The 14,707-nt window shown below is 33.5% G+C and overlaps 2 protein-coding genes across 2 annotated transcripts in view; both read right to left on the bottom strand.

The window, feature by feature from the left end:
- Positions 1 to 14,707, bottom strand: part of LOC126699459 (receptor-like protein EIX2) — an 85,014-nt gene that overhangs the window by 24,317 nt on the left and 45,990 nt on the right. The gene's annotated exons all lie outside the window — the stretch shown is intronic.
- Positions 558 to 1,396, bottom strand: LOC126699458 (receptor-like protein EIX2). Its single transcript, XM_050397290.1, has one exon. It carries the CDS (start codon positions 1,327 to 1,329, stop codon positions 571 to 573), a length of 759 nt encoding a protein of 252 aa, XP_050253247.1. The 5' UTR covers positions 1,330 to 1,396; the 3' UTR covers positions 558 to 570.

Genomic DNA, 14,707 nt, shown 5'->3' with positions numbered 1-14,707 from the left:
TGAAACAAAGTATATTATCGACCCACACCCACACAAATGTTACAAACGGTTTGTGACGCTTATTTTGACGTGAGCACAAGCAGCAAGTAGCAACTCCTAATATTAGCACCTAGATAGATAAAAGAAAACTATCAGTCTATATGCACTAAATATATAGAAATAGAAGTAGAACTGCTTCATGCAATGTGAAATTTACCACGTGGATTAAGCGTATCGCCTTCAGCACTAGTATGCAACCTTGCCTGATTTGCAATTTGAAATATGAAAAATCATAAGTGATACTTCTTGGCATGTGCGTCAAAAACTAGAAATTGTGAAATAAAGTTGAAACAAAATAACATTGAAATTGAAACAGATTGATGGTTTTTTTTTTTTTTCCTAAAGGGCAAAGCCCATACCAATGAAAACTACAGAACTAATCTCATAAACCATGTTAGCAGTTATGTTTGTTTTAGGGTAAAAAAAAAGTATGAATATGAAAAGGATAAATTAATTGCTGCCTTATAGCATATATAAAAGAGTAATATGTGTCTTATATTCTTACCTTGCTGACCTCTACAAAGAAAGTGGTCATCCCTGTCTCTGAAACTTTCTCCACAATCTTGTCATGTTCACTTTCGTTGTTACATAGAGCCAATCCTTCATCTTGTCAAATAACAAGAAGTAAGCATGTCTCCAAGAACGCTTAAACACCAAAGAACAGCAAACTCCCCAAAACCCTATAGCAAATCCACATCCTGTTCCGACATAAAACCATTTTACCAATTCATCTCCATCCTCTTCATTATCAGTTAGTTCACTTTGGTTTGGTGTTTCATCACCTGGACACTTTTGCGTAAGTGGAGGCCCGCAAAGTGCAGGGTTTCCTGCAAAATCAGGTGCATTCAAGCTTTGTAGTTGAGTGCTTAAAGGAACCCGCCCAGACAAATTATTGTAAGACAAGTCTAGGTTGCTCAAAAATTGTAACTCTGACATGCTAGATGGGATTTCACCTGAAAATTGGTTCCTTGACAAATCAAGTGATTCTAGCATCTTCAACTGACCAATTATTTGAGGAATTTCTCCAATCAAGTTGTTTCTTGATACGTTGAGTGAAATCAAATCCAAAAGGCTCATGATTTCGCTTGGAAGTTTCCCAATCAATTTGTTGCTTGAAAGGTTAATGATCTTCAATAGTCCAAGAGTTCTACCATAGTACTTGTACTCCTTTCTTTTCCATACAACCAACCCACTATCAACATACATTTGCCCATATGTGGTATCATTGTAATATGAATAAGGAATAGTACTTTCAATGATGCCAATGGAAGAGTTATCTTTCTGAGCCATGGCAGTAAAATTATTGAGGCATTGTGGAATAGTTCCAGATATGTCATTTACACAAAGGTCCAAGACCTGTAAATGTTTTAACCAACACAAATGCAATGGTATGCTTCCATAGAACTTATTTTGACCTAGGGATAGAAAAATCAACCTTGTTAGGCCTTCCCCAATCCATGATGGTACATTTCCAGAGAATCTATTCTTTCCTAGATCCAAAACTATCAAGGAACGACAATTTCTCAAGGACGAAGGTAAGTCTCCAGAAAAATTATTAGTATTTAGACTCAACGTTTTGAGCCTATACAGCGAGCCCAAAGAGCCTGGAACTTCCCCAAAGAAATTGTTGCTTGCCAAATTCAAAATGACTAGCTCATGCCATTGCATAAAACAATTAGGAACTCGTCCAGATAATATATTATGGGATAGGTCTAGGCAAGTCAAAAACTGACCATTAATATTACAAAGTGATGAAATTGATCCTGAGAATTGATTTTCAGAGAGATTTAAGACTGTGAGATTTGTTGGAAAAAGTGGTAGTGGACCCTCTAAACGGTTAGAACTCAAATCAATTGCAAGACCATTCGATCCTTTTGTTGCCACATTTGGTAACCTTCCATGTAGTTGGTTGCTAGGAAGATTTAAAACTCTTAATGTGGGAGGCAGGTCTTCTAACCACTCTGCTGGGATGGTATCCGAAATGTTAGAATCAGAGATATGAAGCAAGGAAAGTTTCCTTTGAGTTCGAATCCAACTTGGAAATCTAGGCCCCAAATTACAAGATGTAAAATATATTACATCCAGTTGGAAAGGGGGAATCCAATCACAGCTGAATTCCAAAGAAAGAGAATTATTGAATAAGAATAAAGATTGTAATTTGGAGAGATTTGAGAAAAGAGACGTAGAGATCACGCCTTGCAAAAAATTCGAAGAAACACTCAAAACCTCGAGCTTATTTAGGTTTCCAATGCTTTTGGGCAAAGTCCCATTTAATTTGTTGTACGAAAGATTTATATCTTTCAATGATGGGAATATTGCAAAATTAGGAAACAATCCTGTAATTTGATTCAATGATAAATCCAAAACCTCTAACGAGTCTTTTGCACATCCAGACAAGTTATTCATAAGCTCAACGAGTTGTCCCTTGAGATTGTTTGAGGACAAATGCAATTCACGCAATGTACATATATCCCCAAAAGATTTTGGAATGTGGACAAGTTGATTATGATGGAGATCGAGAGTTTCAAGAAGAGCAAAAGATTTCGAATAATTGAAACTGGGAAGTGATGACAGACTCATTGGAGGAAGATCACACAACCACAAGCTCAAGGTTTTTAAATTTGGGAGATGACTTACAACTTCTAGCCAATCATTGGCAACAACACTAAGATTTGTGGAACTTAGATCAAGGTATTCTAATGAGGACATATGAGATAGCCATTTGAGATTTTCAATAATTTTCAAATCATTCCTGCCAAGATTGAGATATTGCAAGTGCGAAAGGTTTTCAAGTTGATGTGGAATTGGCCCACTGAGATTGGCCAAAGAGAGATCCAGGTGTTTTAAGTTATTGAGAGAGCCAATAAACTTAGGAATATGGCTTTGATTAAAATCATTGGAACTGAGATCCAAAAATGTTAAATAAGGCAACTCAAACAGTGAAGGACTAATCATACCTCGAAAAGGTTGCATTCCATCATCTTGGGAACCACTAAGATGAAGCTCGAGTACATGACCAGTTTGGTTGCTGCAAAGAACTCCTTCCCAATTGCAGCAATTCTTATTTTCATCTTCGGTCTGCCACGAAGAGAGCCTGCCATAGTCATCAATGAGGCATTTTTTGAATTCAAGGAGTGCTTGTCTCTCCCCTTCTAGACACCTGATGTTGTTAGCATCTCCGACTCCAACCCCTGAAATGAACCCAAGGGCTGGTCTCAAGTACTGCACCAAAAGCGTTATAACTAAAATTGCACGAACAAGTTTCAGGGACCCTCCACTCGAGAACGTGACCATTGTCATGGCCAGTGATCAGAATAATATGATAATTGATTTCACAGTAAAAGATGCGAGGATGATGAGAGGCACACTCCGTTAAATTTCCCAATGCTGCAAGCGAGTTTCACAGCATAAATAATTTATGTTCAATAGAAAAAGGCTCTATTGCTTTAAGCTAGCAGCATGCCATTGTTGCCAAGGAATGTAATGACAAGGACATGTCTTTCAAGTCACAAAAGTGAGCATATTTTAATTTTTATTGGACCCGGTCATAGGAGTGAAAAGTGAGACAAGCTAAAGGAGAAAAAGTCAAGCTGAAGAAATACATTCGGTCTCACTCATGTCAATTTGAGTTTTGAAAAACTGTGAGAGAGTTCAGTCCCAAAAACTGAGGGTGCAAGCCGTGAGTGATAAATTAAAAAGGGGCAATTTTCTTTGCTCAAATTACACACCTTGGAATTTTCTCTACAAATATGGATTTCTGAGGCAATTCTTGAAGGAGATTCATAGATTATTATGAATTCTCTAAAAGCGGAGGAGGAGTCTCATATGGTCATTTGATTATTGATGCTAAGTTACATATAGATTCTTTTAGGGGTATTACTTTCTCACATGTTCGCCACTTCGGTAATTTGCTGTTCAGTGTGGATAGAGGATGTTCATTCCCACTTTACTGTTGTAATGATGTAATCCAAGCCAATATGGCTCTTCTTCAATGGAATTTCAGCCTTCTTTTCAAAAATAAAAAATAAAATAATTACACACACAAGGAGATAAATTGGAGTTTTCTCTTAGATGGTTTTTTTGAGTGCTACAAGCATGTAGAGTTGAAGCAACTTTTTTTACTACAGTTTTACAAACTATTGGGTTAGCAAGTTTTACAAACTATTGGGTTAGCAAAATCTTACTAGTTTGCATCTAGACCCATCACTTACATCATTTTTTTTTTACTTACTAATAACTACTCACTACATTAGTAGTTTATAAAACAAACAACCTAACAAAAATTACAAGTAGCAAATTTAAAAAACATTAAGCCCAATCAACCAATTTTACATAAAACAAACAACCTAACCCTTTAAAAAAATTTAAACAAAATAATTTTATCCTTACTTTGAATGTATTAAAGACACCAAAATTATTATTGAAAAAAAAAAAAAAAAAAAAAACTTCAATGACGAAGCAAAATAGCGGAGCCGAAGGCCAAAGCCACCATGGTTAGAAGTAAAGCCGCCCCTCTTACCTCTAAATTTTGGTTCCGTCCCTGTTACAAATTGCAATGTACGAAGCATTCTTGTATTTTTGTTAGAGCTGTGAGAAATTTGCCATACACTATCTATTTGCAAACTTGAAAGAAAAATATTACGTTTACAATATTATTTTTACAACAAATTCTGAGTGGAAAGTTGCTAATGATTATTACTAGTGGACAAAAAGTAATTTTAGGTATGAGTTTAGATTATAACCAATAGAACAAGTTGACACCTAATTTCTGAAATGATTATAAAAATGTTGTGGATATCACATTACTCAACTTAAAATACACACACGCCACTAATGACTTTGACCTAGACTAATTTTTCTAAGAAACAATGGATCTGAATGCAATAATTAATAAAAACACTGGCCACTAATGACTTTGACCTGGTCTAATGTACTAATGACTTTGACCTGGACTAATGTTTCTAGGAAACAATGGATCTGATTGCAATAATTAATAAAAACACCGGCCACTAATGACTTTGACCTGGTCTAATGTCTCGACGCATTTCGGACTCTTATATAACATGTCGACTTCTCACCGGAAGTTTATCATCAAGTCTTGATGGCAGACACTGGACATGCAATGACTAGAAGACTTTCACAGTTTCACCATATAATCTGCGTTTGCAAGAGGCATAAAAGACTCAAGTTCAATTGTGAAATGCAAACATGTTACATCGATCAAACAGTCATGAGTATTTTCTTCTACTGTTTTTCTTAATATTTTCTACTTTGTCATTCAATTATTCAACCCTTAACCCAACGCAACTGGCAAACCCAATTATCCATTGGGTGTTCCCAAACTAGTATAAGTAACTAGTCGTTAACCCGTGCGATGCACGGGATAGTTAAACAAAATTTATACACATTCACCTTTATTGGTACAATCATTTGAAAACAATTCTAACTAATAACAAAATGTAAGAGTCACATTGACTTACTATTTAAAGGAGCCTTCTGAAGAATTTAAAGTAGATCTTGAATGCTATACCGTGCATTTAGGGCTTTCTACATCTGGAGAAAGAGAGTTTGCAGAAACCAAAGAAAATCTCTCTATAGCTTAAGAAACACAATATACTAAAATCAAAGAGAGAAAATTTTCGGAGGACAAAATATTATAGATAATTTAAAAGAATTTTGGTTTAATTTCTGAACATCGCAACTCCATAAAATTCATACTAATAATAATATTTTATGATAGCGCAGTTAGAATTTTGGTTTAATTCTTGAACACTGAATTGGAAATTGATTATATGAGTATTCAATGGTGAACAAAGTACCATGTATTAATTAATATATAAACAAAACTAACCTTACAAAAGTTGAACTTTATAAGCTAAAATCTATACCGTGCGTTATAGTTCTTGAATGCTATAATATAAAACCACTCCGTTACGGTAAATCAGTCAATAATAAGATTATAAAGAATGATAAATATTCATACTCATATCCAACCTATAATGAATGCCAAATACATAAGAAGAACGAATTATATATATATATATATAAAGAGCCAAATGCATCTTACCTACTCATCACTTGCTTGTTCCTTAGTACTTGCACTGTTGGCTTTGTCGGGTAAAACTATACTTTCTACATAAGAATCAACAAAAGTTTATTGATATCAGGAAATGTCAAGATCGTTAGAGAGCATGAGAGAAAATAGAATGCAGTCATTATATTTCTTAACTTGAGAGAGGGGTAAGGTTGCTAGGGTTTTGAGGAGTTATAATGTTTTTATTTTGAGAGTTTGTAGAAACCGTGGTTTTATATTTCTTAACTTGAGAGAGGGATAAGGTTGCTAGGGTTTTGAGGAGTTATAATGTTTTTATTTTTATTTTTTATTTTTTAAATATTGTGCTGACGTGGAAAATTGTGGTGCCAGCAAAGGTTTCGGTTATATATATATATATATATATATAGATTAATATATTTGAAATATGTATTAGATAGGCTTCTCTTAAATTAATTTTTCTTTATTTGAAATATATTTTTCTATATTTCAAAACTGCAAAAATTGCTTAGAAATATAAGTTAGTTATCTTTCTCTTCTTCCATAAATAGTTACTCTTTCTTATATTTTTCTTTCTTTTCTCTGCTAATTTCTGATAATGATAATACTAATAAATAATTCTTGTTTTGAAGGTTTTTTTTTTTTTTTTTTTTTTTGAGGAAAGTTTTTTTGAAGTATATGATTAAAGTGAAAGCTAAACATGGATTCAATTTAGATTTTAAATCAAAGAAAAACTACATTGCTTCTTAGGTTTAATGATATGGTTGGACGGTGGACATAAGGACTATATATCTTCAAAACACATTTAAGTAAATGGAAAAAATTGAAACTTTTGGGATGCAAATGAAAATAATATTAACAGTTAGAGGGTATAATTTGTAATTTATAATATTGTATGTTTATATATTTATGTTGTTAAAATATATTTCTATAGATTTGAGATTGAATTGTATTAGTTTGTAATAAGATATTAAATTATCATTATATGGTATTGACAATACAAAAAGTCTATTTCATAGTAAAAATATATTTATTTTTATAGATATACATGATTTGGTAAATATAATTTTATAAGTTCATAAACTAAAGTTCTCATACATATCTAATTAACACAAATTACACAATTGCAACTATAATTTAGTTGTTAGTAATTAATACTAACAGTAAACACAAAATTTCTCAATAGTAGAAAATCAAACAAATTGACAAATTGAAAAATGTATTCCACAAATATAATTTTGTATTAATCAAGTAGTGAGTACAGTCTATGTTTTGACTCTTTTACAAAAAGTGATCCACTAATTCTATCTTCTTTGAATTTGACTTGAACAAGAAATTCTCTTGACTTTGGTTGGAAGGATGGGTTGAACGGTCTTCACAACAAATCTTTGGCTTTGAGCTTGTTAGAAATTTGTTGTTCTTCAAACCTTTTAAATGTTCTTCAAGTCTTTCGAATGTTTTTCAAGTTCTTTGAAGATTCTTGGATTTTAGGCAAAAATTCTTTGATGCTTTAGAGATAGAATTTCTCCAGAGTTTTGGCTTCTTGAAAAACTTGATGTTGAAAATGAGAGGAGATATCCTCTATTTATAATGGTTTCAGAGGATAAGCTTCACTTTGAATTGATATATTTGAAAATATGTAGTAGACTCTTGATTGGCCTAAATTCTTCTTAAAGATAATTATCTCTATTTATCTATTTTGATAAAGATCATATTTTGATAAAGATAATAATCAACAAAGATAAATAATTATCTCTATTTAATTTATTTATTTTAATAAAGATAATTATCCATCAATTTTGAATAGAAAATTTATCTTTATTTTATTTTATTTATTTTAATAAAGATAATTATCCATCAATTTTGAATAGAAAATTTATCTTTATTTTATTTTATTTATTTTAATAAAGATAATTATCCATAAACTTTGAATAAGGGATTTATCTTTATCTTGTGGACCAAGTGACACATGGCAAATTTCAATATGCTAATGTAATATCAATTTGGACGACACATGTCATCATTTGATTTAATTAATTTAATGACATATTAATCTAGAATTTGTCACTAAATTTTTGATGTGGCATTTTGTAATTAGCTTGACAAATTTTTGCCTCCTACAATAACATATGTTTGTGAAGGGATAAAAAGAAAAAAAAAAGAAAAAAAGGCCATGACGTTTGTTATATATTGCATATAAGAAAATGATAAGTTAATCAAGTAATTTGTGAACAATTTCATAATTTTTTTTTAAAAAATATCAAATTTGAACAAGCTAAAACTAAAATTAACTAAAACTATATATATCAAATTTGAACAAGCAAAAGCTTAACTCATCTTGTACAAAATAAAATTAAATAAATCAATTCTACGATCAACTTGACCACTAGTGGGAAGTTATAACATGAACAAGTTGCGCTGAATAGTCAATCGCAATATACAGTATAGACATATTCTTCAGACTGCGAATTACGAATGATGTTGACGAATGATGTTGGAAACAAGCATAACACGTTATGTTGAGCGATTTTTTTTTTTTTTTTTTTTTTAGTTTTAAAAAAACTTATTTTTAAAAAGTTTGTTTGTTTTCTTGTATTTGGCTATAGCATTGAAAATGAGGGACAAAGTTTGTAGTCAATGACTACAATTCCCACTAAAACATTAATATGGTTACATGTTTTGAAAAATTTTAAATGTTAAATTATATGTTCTTTATGTTCTTAACATGCATGTCAAATTTTATGTCAATCAAATACTATTCATACTTATTTTTTATGTATAATTTTATAATAACAAAAAATTGAAATTTAAATATTTTGTTAGGTTCTAAAGTCTTAGGATTTTATATATTTAGAACTCTAATTTGTATTATTGGCAAACCATGATCAAAACAATGTGTTTAGAAGTGTTTAAATCTAGCTCAAAGTTATGCATCTATGTAAAGTTGGAATCGAGTTAAAGCAGGAAAGGATTGTGCCTTTCGGCCTGACTCGATCGATCGAAAGACAGGCTCGATCGATCGAAACTCGGGCAGAATGTTTTTCTGCAGATTCGTCCAACTCAGCCCTAAGTGTTTTAAAACGTTTTTAGGATTTCTTATTTGTCCTAAGTATAAAAGGCAAACCCTAGCCACGTTTTAGTATTGCTCATAATTGCGGTTTGTGTAAATCTCTTGTGAGATCTAGAGGAGTTTTCTTTTACACAAACTTAGGGTTTTCAAGGAGAAGATTTATCTACGCCTTGATGATCAATTCAGTTGCTGCCATTGAAGCTTAAAGAAAACACAAGTGGGTGTGCTTGTATCTAGTGGTGAATCCAAGAAAGAAGGAGCCCGTGGATTCGGAGCTTGCACGTGGTCGTGTAGTAAGTTCTACTGGTTGGTAGTAATAAGAAGTCGAGCGTGGGGGGTTTGTAAGTCTTATTGTATGAATTTCGATTCTTTCAAGATAGTGGATTCAAGTTTACCTTGAGGATAGCTAGGTCAAATCCTCCATAGGTTTTTACCGGTTTGGTTTCCTGGGTGATTATATCTTGTGTTATTTATTTTCCGCTGCTTTGCATGATTTAATCTTTATTATTGTGATAACCTAGATTTGTTTAATTGGACTAAATAACAACTTGGCTAATTACCTAGGTTTAATCAATTGTTTAAGGGGTCTAAAAACTATCAAGTGGTATCAGAGCGGGTAGCTCTTTTGTTGTTGATCTTTTGATCACTGAGCTGATCCTTGACCCCTTTGTTATGGACTTTTGGAAATTCTTTCTGCTTATTCATCAACTTGCTTACTTTGTGTATTTGTCTCTTGTTGAGTTTGTTAAATCTTTCCTTGAACGTCTTGGTCTTGTCATATGTGGTAATAATTATTTGTGTTATACTGCCTTAACCGCCTTAAAGGCACGTGATTCTTGTCTTTGGTATTTGGACAGTGGTTGTTTTAGGCATATGACAGGAAACAAAGGATTATTCAAGACCATCTTTGAAGGAAAGATTGGGACAGTCACTTTTGGAGATGGAAGCAAATCTGTCATCAGAGGCATTGGAACTATGGACATCCCAGGATTACCGGTCTTTGAAGATGTTTGGTATGTTGATGGACTAAAGGCAAATTTACTCAGCTTCAGTCAGATTTGCAACAATGGACTAAATGTTCTCTTCACTAAGTATGAATGTGAGATACTTGATAGAGGAGGTGATTGTATGTGTGTTGGTGTAAGGACAGCGGACAACTGTTATGGATTGACACCAAACATAAGCAACAAGTGTTTTAGTGCAAAGATTGATCAAGTTGATTTGTGGCATCAACGGCTGGGGCATGCAAGTCAAAAGCAGTTAGAAAAGATTTTCAAATGTGATGCTGTTGTTGGTTTACCTAAGTTTGAGAAGATAAATAAGTGCATATGTGGACCATGTCAAATAGGTAAACAGATAAAATCTAAACATCCGTCTGTGGCTAGTGTTCAAACTTCAAGACCTCTGGAGTTACTGCACATTGATCTTATGGATCCTGCTTGAGTTTAGAGTTTAGGAGGAAAGAAGTATATTCTAGTGGTTGTGGATGACTTTACCAGATATACTTAGGTTGTGCTTTTGAAAGATAAAGCTGAGGCTCTTAAGAAGATGATACATCTGTGTAAGAAATTGCAGGTTGAAAAAGATACTGTGGTAGCCAGAATCAGGAGTGACCATGGAAGAGAATTTGAGAATACCAAACTAACTACTTTCTGCAATGAATAGGGCACACATCAAGAGTTTTCATCACCCAAGACACCGCAACAAAATGAAATAGTTGAACGGAAAAATAGGGTCGTTCAAGAGATGGCATGTGTCATGTTGCACAATAAAAAATTGCCAAAATCTTTCTGGGGAGAAGCAGTTAACACTGCTTGCCATACACTTAACCGGGAGTATTTCAGACCTGATTCCAAGAAGACTCCTTATGAACTCTGGAGAGGAAAGAAGCCGGTCATTAAGTATTTCAGGATGTTTGGCAGTGATTGTTACATTCTACGTGACAGAGAGCACCTAGAGAAATTTGATGCAAAGAGTGACAAGGGATATTTTCTAGGGTACTCCTCTACTAGTAGAGCATATAGAGTGTATAATCTGAGAACCAAAACTGTCATGGAATCGTCAAATGTTGTGATCAATGATGAAGTATGTCCAGAAGCACATTCAGAAAGTACTACTCAGGTTCAAGATAAGCCTATGGAGGTTAATGACTCTCTTCCTGTTAATTATGTTGGGAAACATAGTGATGAGGAGCTTATGGTGTTGAATGATACAATTTCTATGCCATCAAGTCCTGAACCATCCACTCCAGTTCGTGAGACTCAACAGGTTCCACATGAGTTTAGTCCTTCATCAGAACAAAGAGGTACATCCACATCTCTAGTTAAAGGCCCTTCCTCTAGAGTAAGGCTTAATCATCCCTCCTCAAATATATTGGGAAGTTTGAATGACAACATGAGATTAAGGTCAAAAGCCTTAAGTGTAATTACACACTCATGCTATCTGTCCCAATTTGAACCGAAGAAGGTTGATGAGGCACTTCAAGATGCTGATTGGGTAAACTCTATGCATGAAGAACTTCATCAATTTGTTCGGAATGATGTGTGGGAATTAGTTCCTAGAGCAAAGGGTGTAAATGTAATTGGAACAAAATGGATCTTTAAGAACAAGTCAGATGAACATGACACTGTTATCAGAAATAAATCAAGACTTGTTGCTCAAGGCTACACACAAGTGGAAGGGATTGACTTTGATTGGAATCCATTAGGATATTGTTGGCTATAGCTAGTCATCTGAACTTCAAGCTATATCAAATGGATGTCAAAAGTGCTTTCTTGAATGGAATGTTGCAAGAAGAAGTATATGTTGAACAACCTAAAGGATTTGTTGACCCTCACAGACCGGATGATGTGTATAAGTTGAAGAGAGCTCTGTATGGTTTGAAACAAGCTCCACGGGCTTGGTATGATAGATTGACTACATATCTTACTGAGCATGGCTTCAAAAGGGGATTTGCAGACACTACTCTCTTCATAAAAAAGGATAAGAACAGTTTTGTTGTAGCTCAAATTTATGTAGATGATATTGTTTTTGGTGCTACTAATGACTCTCTTACTCATTCTTTTGCAGATGAAATGAAGGCGATGTTTGAAATGAGTATGGTTGGTGAACTAACTTATTTCTTGGGATTACAGGTGAAGCAAACGGATTCAGGGATCTACATCAACCAAGCAAAATATGCAAAGAATCTAGTTAAGAGATTTGGACTAGACAATGCTGCCTATGCTAGAACACCAATGGCCGCCAATGCAAAATTAACAAATGATCCATCAGGTGAGTCTGTTGATGTTACATTATACAGAAGTATGATTGGATGTTTGTTATATTTGACTGCTAGTCGGCCTGATATTGCATTTAGTGTTGGTGTCTGTTTTAGATTTCAATCTAATCCTAAAGTTTTACACTTAAATGCTGTCAAAAGAATAATTAAATATGTTGTTGGAACTTGTGAGTATGGATTATTTTATAGTAAAGAGTCTAATCTGTCTCTTGTTGGTTTTTCTGATTCTGATTGGGCTGGTAATGCTGATGATAGAAAAAGCACCACTGGTGGATGTTTTTATGTTGGTGCTAATCTTGTTACTTGGATGAGCAAAAAACAAAATTCTGTGTCCTTGTCTACTGCCGAGGCAGAATATATTACTCCTGGAAGTTGTTGCTCACAACTTCTTTGGATGAAAAAGGTTTTAACTGATTATGGGATATCCCAAGATACCATGGTGGTTTACTGTGATAACTCTAGTGCTATTGACATATCTAAGAACCCTGTTCAATATTCTAATACTAAGCACATACAGATTAGGTATCACTTTATTAGGGATCTTGTTGAAAGAAAGATTGTGTGTCTTGAGTATATTCCTACTGAGCGTCAGAATGCCGACATTTTCACCAAACCTCTTGATAGAAGTAAGTTTGAGACTCTTCGTCAAGTAATTGGTGTGATTCTGTGTCCCTGATCTGTCTTGATCTTCATGGTCCTTATGCTTCATTGCTCTACCCTTTGTGACCATTGTTCTTTGTTTTTGTTTTTTTTTTTTTTTTTTTTCTAGGATTTGTATAGCATAACATTCATGCATTTCATTCTAGGTGTTTTTTATTTTTATTTTTATTTTTATTTTTTTATTTTAAAAAAAAAAAGGAGAAAAGGAAGCAAATTTTGTTTTGTACTATTCTTCTTGGTTTATGAGAACAAGGTTGGTCAATTTATTTTCACATAACATGTCTTTTGTACCTTGTTTAGCTTTGATGAGCTTACTTATTGCACTTTACTAGTTGAAACTTTGTAGTGCATGTTGTGTGGGAAAGATGTTTATGGTTTTTGATTACTATGTCTTAATTTTGAAGTTACATGTTTTTAAATGTTTGACTTGAACTTTTAGAGAAAGGCATAAATAACCATCTCACCACTGTTTACTAGCCAATCATGAACACCTTAGTGCATATCATAAGATTTTGTGCTCGAGAAAGTGTAGTACATGCACAAAAAGAACATAAGGTGAAGCCTCGGTTTAAATTGCTTAATACTTAAAATTGGTGTGTACTATTAGGTTTGATGCCAAACTCACATAACTTAAAATTGGTATGTATATTATGAGGCATAAATACAAGAAACTTACATGATTGCAAGCTTATGATCTAGGAGATGTGGGAGTTATATGATGTAACTCTTTAGGTGATAGTTTCTTTTAAATTCTTTGTGATGAATTTTATAGACTTTGTGATTGATTGCTATTCACATATCACCTCCCATGTATCTCAAGTTTTTGCTAGTTGCACACACTACACGAGTTACTCTTTGCGAAACATTGTACATGTTATTGTGTGTGTTTATGGTCTGACCAACCAAGTTTTGCAAATACTTTGAATTTTGTGCAAAATTAATTTGTTGCTTGAAAATTTGTGGAGAATGCAAGAAATTTTGTTTTTGGGAATTTGGGCTTAAAATTCTTGTTTTGAAAATCATATCATCACATACTCATGCATTTTTGTTCTTAAATTTCAATGCTTTGAGTTAATTCTAAATGTTTTTCAAAAACTGTGTTTTTTCTTCAAAATTTGGTGAGCCTCTGCCTATTTCGATCGATCCATTCTGTTTTTCGATCGATCGAAATTTTTTAAATTTGATAGAGAGAGCCTTTGTCTGTTTCGATCGATCGAGGATGTTTTTCGATCGATCGAACTTGTTTCAAATTGTTTTTATAGTCTCTGTCTGTTTCGATCGATCGAGGCTGTTTTTCGATCGATCGAAACTCGTGAAACATGTTTTTTAAAAAGGTCAGATTGTCTTTTTCAAAAGGACTTTTTCAAAGGTTTTTCAACTTTTCTCTCTCTCCGCGTTGGCTATAGGCTCCACCATCAATTTTTTGTCATTTTCCTTCAAGATTTTTGCAAGGTTTTTGTCCTTGAAGGCCGATAAGTCTCTTTTGCCATTCCTTTTGTATTTTATTTCATGATTTCATGCATTCTTGTGGCTATTTTCGGCACTTTCAAAATATTGGGGTTTTTGATGATTCAAACCTATTTTGGTGAAATTGATCAATGGGTTT

Source organism: Quercus robur, chromosome 9 (genome assembly GCF_932294415.1).
Source record: "Quercus robur chromosome 9, dhQueRobu3.1, whole genome shotgun sequence".
NCBI classification, from domain to species: Eukaryota; Viridiplantae; Streptophyta; class Magnoliopsida; order Fagales; family Fagaceae; genus Quercus; species Quercus robur.
This window is presented reverse-complemented; position numbering and strand designations above follow the sequence as displayed.